The following is a 5542-nucleotide window of genomic DNA, read 5'->3' as shown; positions in this document are numbered from 1 at the left end:
GAGCACTGTTTCAATTAAAGAGATGAGCCAGAAGAGCTTCTAGCCTTTCCCATCTTTGTGTTTTATGAGTACAGGTGTTACAGGCATGCAAAGTAGCATATCTTAATTGTCATCTTCAAATCAGACCAGTTCCACTTGTGTTTGGTTTAGCATACTGTATTTTGATGAAGTTTTCATCTGATTTCCCTTAAGGACAACAGTAGCATTTCCACTCATTCAACAAGTCAAGATCTTATGCTATTTCATTTACTATGGGCGTTGAGAATTTAAAGTGTGAATTAAAGCAATGGAAAAGCCTTTGTGACATGACACAGGAGAGCAAACCTAGAACTTTGACAGTACAAATAGCTGTTGACTGTCAGAGCTTTCCTCATACTCCAGTAAATTTTGCTCTGGGAAGAGAAAGCTGCACAAAGAGCCACTGGAGCCTAAGAACTTCAAAGAGAATGACATGGAAGTGCAAATCAATAGAGTAACCACATGAAACTTTTTAAGGTTATTTGATGCCTTCATATGTTCATTTCAAAATGTTACCTCACAAATTCCCACTAACCTTATCTTTCTTTAACTCTCTAGCTATTTCCTGAAGAGGAAAAAAATCTAGCAGGATCTGGGGAATTGTTGTTATAACCATGAGATTTTGTCAGAAGATGCGTGGAGAATATGAGAAGCTTCATTTGAACTGATCTTCTTTCAGTATCATGCTTCCTGTGGAGAACAGGTACAAAACTTCCATCATGTGCCTATTGCTTGCATTACTCCAGTGCAGCCCTGTTGCAGCACTCCTCCGCAGGACTCAGCTGGAGGAGTCAAAAGGCATGCATGGTCTGTTGCATTAGTTTGCTGAAATGTACTCTTTTTCAAGAAAAGTGCACCTTTTACTTATCCATCAGTAACATTCCTGATAAATTGTTTTCACTATTACTTGTTCCTGCTGGTACCCCAATGTAGGCATTAATGTAGTATTTAGACTGGATGGCAACCAGTGCTTATCTGTTTTCTAGCTTCCTACTTTGTTACAAGTTAAAAACAGTGTTGTTTTGAACTAGTCAGTAATGATGAGACATGATTTGTTGATGTTGTAATGCTTTTATATAGTTCAGATCTTGGAGTCCTTAGTCAAATCATCTGAAGAAAAATATTTCTACTTTTTATTACTGAATAATTCTTTCCTGTGATATATTAGCTGATACAAAGACATAACACATTCACTTGGCAGTTCTGATATGTATGATACCTTAATAAAAATATCTTTCATCTTCCTGAAATGGCCATATAAAGTATATAGTACTGTGACTTGACTACTACTTTAAAAGAACATCATGCAAACGTTACTGAACACCTATACGGCTCTGCTGACTTTAATGAACTTTGGATCAGGTCCAGATTTCCTAATGTGAGAGTCTCGGGAAAAGTATTATAAAAGACTGCCCTAGCAGCATCCTTTCAACTGTTAAAATTCAAGAAAGGAGCTTCTTTTAAATGTTTTTGAAAAAATATACTTCACAATATTGTCATACCATTGTAAGTAGCAAAAAAGCACAGGTGGTTTAAAGCAGTGACTCTAGAGAAATGCCCTGTATGGTTTTAAATGGTTTAAAATGCAATGGGTATATGCCTTTCTAATGTCCAGTACGTGCAATCTAAGGATTGGCATCTGAAATCCACTTTTGTCTTCACTTGGTTGTGTAGAGACATTTGCATTTTTCTGTGTTTCAAAGCCTTGATAAACCAGACACAGCTGTTTTCTTTAATTAGAACAAACAACAGAAATCTTACTTAAAAATGTTTATTGTAAAAAAGTGGCTAGAAAACAACATAAATTTCACTTCACACTTTCTTCAAGTTATCTATAGATGCTGCTATAGGCAACAATTCGCTTTCATTCATGACACATTCAATCATATAAAAATAAAAATATTTACATTATGTCCACATACTTTACAAAATCATCAATAAAAAAAGGCACTTGGAGGGGTAATGCTGAAAATATTGCATTTCCTTTGTGCATTTAAAAAAAATAATTGTCAAACTCCCATGAACCCCTCTCTTGCACTTATTCCCGTTTTTTAAGAAAGATTAAAGTTTAGAGGAACTATTCCATGTTACAGGTGGTCAAGCATGCACCAGGAATGTGTGAAGCTACAGTCTTTTCTTCTTCTTTAAAAAAGGCACATGCGGTTAATTTGTGGCTTTCAATTTTTCATACATTCTCTTACATGTGTTTTTTTTTTTCTCTTAATTATGCAGTTTTAAAGCTTTTTGGATCATTAATGAAGGCCTTGGCTTCTAATAAAATAAAATAAAAACACAGCAATGAATAATATTAAACATTTACTAAGGTAAACTCGGAATACTTTTTAAGGCACCTGAGACAAATGGTGTCTAGCAAGATTCACTTGGGTAGTATTTTTACTGAGAGTTCCACTTAAAATACTGTTTCTTTGGTTGAAATGGCTTGGCAGGAATGTATTGTTAACTTTGTAGCCTTTTCTAAGCAAGAAAAGACAACCTACATTTGGCTTCATCTATGAAGAAAGCCGATAATGCTTCTTCCTTTAGATCTACTTGAAATGTCATGCATGGTGTCTTTCCCCATATTTCAGAATTCACACTTAAGAAGGCAGTTGTGTGACTGAACAGAAACTACTTAAAGCTCATTTCTACTGACATTCTAAGTCCTTCCACTATTTTTTTTTATTGTTTGGTGGTGATTTGGTTGTGGAGTTATTTTTTTTTTTTTTGGCTGAAAAGGAGATGAGAAAACGCCTTTGGATTTCCACTTATCATTTGGAACAGGAGTGGAGAAATGCATTGAGTCCAGGTAAACATTGACTGCATGACTCAGTGTGCTACACAGCAGCCAGATTCCTCATGTTTGTGCAGAAGAGACATTCTGGAGAAAGTTTTGGAGCAATTTTTGCACTGGTATTTCTTCACATCTGAGTGGGTCTGCAGATGAGCCCTCAGATTGGATCTGTCTGCAAAAGCCCTGTTGCAGTGAGGACAGGAAAACGGCTTCTCTCCTAAAAAGGAAACATCAAGGGAAAACAGGATAAAGCTTTTTAAAAAAAAAGAAGAAATACATATTTAGGACAGGTAAAGCCTGTGGTTATCAGAAGAAACAAATGAAGAAGCAGAAAGGATTTGTTATAATAAAGAATGTGCAATAAAAGGTTAATGGGGCCACATAACAGCTTTCAGCTCTGCAACTCAGTCTTTGCAGAATATGCTGCTAAATGCAATCTCAGAGGAGAAGCTGCTGACACCTCCTGCATTCACAGGTGCTTGCAGTGCTTGTAGGCTGGGCTTCTCCAAAAGTTTCACATATTTTCCTAGAACTTTTTCTGCTTAGAGCTGTGTGAGGTACTGGGGACAAGGGCTTTGACAGAAAAGCAGCAAACATCTGTACAGACATTACACTGTACTCAGTGTTATACTCAAAATCAAGTTTTTGCCTCCAGAGAGAAAAAAATCCCCAGCTTCAGTGATGATGCATTTCTAATCCTGAAGGACTTGACATAGCGCATGTAAAATGTGCCAGCTACTTAAGGAGCTAGAAAGTAGCCCCTCATACATTGCTTTTCTGGCTTTGCTCTTCATTTCAGAATCAGCTGGAGCCTTCTGAAAGTTAGCAATTTCCAAAGCCTGAGAGTTAACATAAAATCCTTAAAAAAAAAAAAAGTTCAGCTAGTGGAAATGGGCTAAACCATCCTAAAACTATCAAGGGAGCAATGCTGATTTATACCAGCACCTGACACACAGTTATGCGACTATGCTACACTCCCTCCCACCCACCCCCCAAGAGAGAGAATTAAGCCTTTTAATGACACATTTGAAATTCTAAGGATGCTTTTCAAGGTTAGTAAAGAAATAGTGCTGCTTTTTTCACCTGTGGAGAAAAATAGCAAAAAGGCATCCTGACATTATAGCAACAAGAGACAGCAACTGTAATGGTTGTTCTTACCAGTGTGAGTTCTAATGTGTCCTTGAAGTAGCCAGGGTCTAGAGAAAGCTTTGCCGCAGATCTTGCAGACACAAGGTAGTGTGTGGGTCCTGATGTGCATCTTAAGTGCTCCCAGGCTGACATATTCCTTGTCACAGTACTTGCAGCTGAACGATTTCCTAGACTGGGCATCACAGTGCAGCTGCTTATGTTTGGCCAAGCCAGAGAAAGTTGAATAGGTCTTGTTGCATAAACTGCACTGGAACTTTTCAGCTTCGATTGCATGGGGGTCTGAAAGCTTGGACTGGATTCTCTCTTCTTCATCGCTAATGGGACTTTCTGAACCACTGTGATCTTTGGAGGAGGTGTCAGAAGGTGGAGGTGGGCTGACTCTTCCCAGAGATGAGGGGTATCCAGAAAGAGGAGAGAGGTCGTTGGGTAACGGAGATGGTAGCAGCCCGGTTGTAGTCCACACAGTAATGGGATTGTAAGCTACTGAGCTCAGGATCTCTGGCTGTGGTATGATAGGGACTGGATAGCTTTCATACAGGTATGGGGATATAATCACTGGAGAAAAAAGAAAATTCTAAGGTAAGAGAACCAAAAAGTATTTCAAGAGGCAGCAAAATGAACATTTTGGGGATTAAAAGGTGTGTGAATTAAACAGTATGGTCATCTAATATAAGGAGGATTAAGGAAATACTATTTCATACATATATGCTGATGGGTAGAGACAGTGCCCTTAAACAGACAAATTACAATTGGAGGGTCTTTTCAAGGCAGCATGCTGTTTCTGAATCTATGCAGCCTGGTACAACGAAGCAGTGAAACTTCCTGAAGGATTTGTATGAAAGCTTTGATTCTACCACCAGCAGATACAGTCCAGGAAAACTCCAAATCCGCTCCAAGTAACTTGAGTTCGAGTGGATGAGCAAACTTTTATGATTCATTATGGGCAGCACTGACATATTTCTTAAAACTCCTCCCTTATAAGCAAAAGATAAAAAAAGCTAGGAATGAACTAACCCATTCCCTCAATCCCGAAAAGCAATCCCACCCCTCCTCATTACTGCCACGCGATGAGCGCAACCTCAGAAGCAACGCGGTGGCATTAGATTTCGTTTTGTTACCTGTATGAGTGTCCAGCTCGCTGTAATTGGGTTTTTTGGATGAATTGAAATGTTTCTTGACCAGGAAGGAGCGCGGCATTTTGGATGCAAGGCTTCCCCTTCTCCCAGGCTCTCTTCGTGGGTCGGCGTAGCGGTCCCGCCGGGTGTGCAGCACACACACACGCGCGCACACACACACACTATCACTGCGAGCGCATCGGTTCCTGTCGCAGTGCCTGCCCCGCGCAGTCCATCCACTCCGGCTGTGTGTAGCGGCAGTGCAGAGGCGCCTTGAAAACTGCTGTAAATACCCACTAGTCAGGTGCAGGGGGGAAGGGTTTTCCTCTCCTCCAATCACTTCGAGATGTTCTCAAGCACTTTTCCAAACAGACTGTTTTTTTTTCTGGGAGGGCTCTCTGGCTGCTGGCGGGAGGGATCCAATCCCTGCTCCGAGGGTTTGGTTCAGGTTTCAGCTCCTCCCGCTGGA

General features: G+C 39.9%; 1 protein-coding gene across 1 annotated transcript; it reads right to left on the bottom strand.

The window, feature by feature from the left end:
* Window positions 1-1773: 1773 nt before the first annotated feature.
* SNAI2 (snail family transcriptional repressor 2) lies at window positions 1774-5232 on the bottom strand. The gene is made up of 3 exons (XM_062633430.1): window positions 5077-5232; window positions 3968-4513; window positions 1774-3026 (listed from the first exon to the last, which is right to left on the bottom strand). Exons 1-3 carry the CDS (start codon window positions 5153-5155, stop codon window positions 2845-2847), a joined length of 807 nt encoding a protein of 268 aa, XP_062489414.1. The 5' UTR covers window positions 5156-5232; the 3' UTR covers window positions 1774-2844.
* Window positions 5233-5542: the final 310 nt, after the last annotated feature.

The sequence above is a fragment of the Pezoporus occidentalis genome, unplaced genomic scaffold, assembly GCF_034315485.1.
Source record: "Pezoporus occidentalis ecotype Australia unplaced genomic scaffold, CSIRO_AGI_Poc_V1 ctg4, whole genome shotgun sequence".
NCBI lineage: Eukaryota > Metazoa > Chordata > Aves > Psittaciformes > Psittacidae > Pezoporus > Pezoporus occidentalis.
This window is presented reverse-complemented; position numbering and strand designations above follow the sequence as displayed.

Bases quoted from the DNA above. Each gene is read 5' to 3' on its own strand.
- SNAI2 (XM_062633430.1), bottom strand. From the start codon at position 5,155: ATGCCGCGCTCCTTCCTGGTCAAGAAACATTTCAATTCATCCAAAAAA. The intron at 4,514-5,076 runs GTAACAAAACGA...TTTTTTCTCCAG, and splicing joins CGAGCTGGACACTCATACAG to TGATTATATCCCCATACCTG. The intron at 3,027-3,967 runs GTAAGAACAACC...TTTCCTTTTTAG, and splicing joins ACACATTAGAACTCACACTG to GAGAGAAGCCGTTTTCCTGT.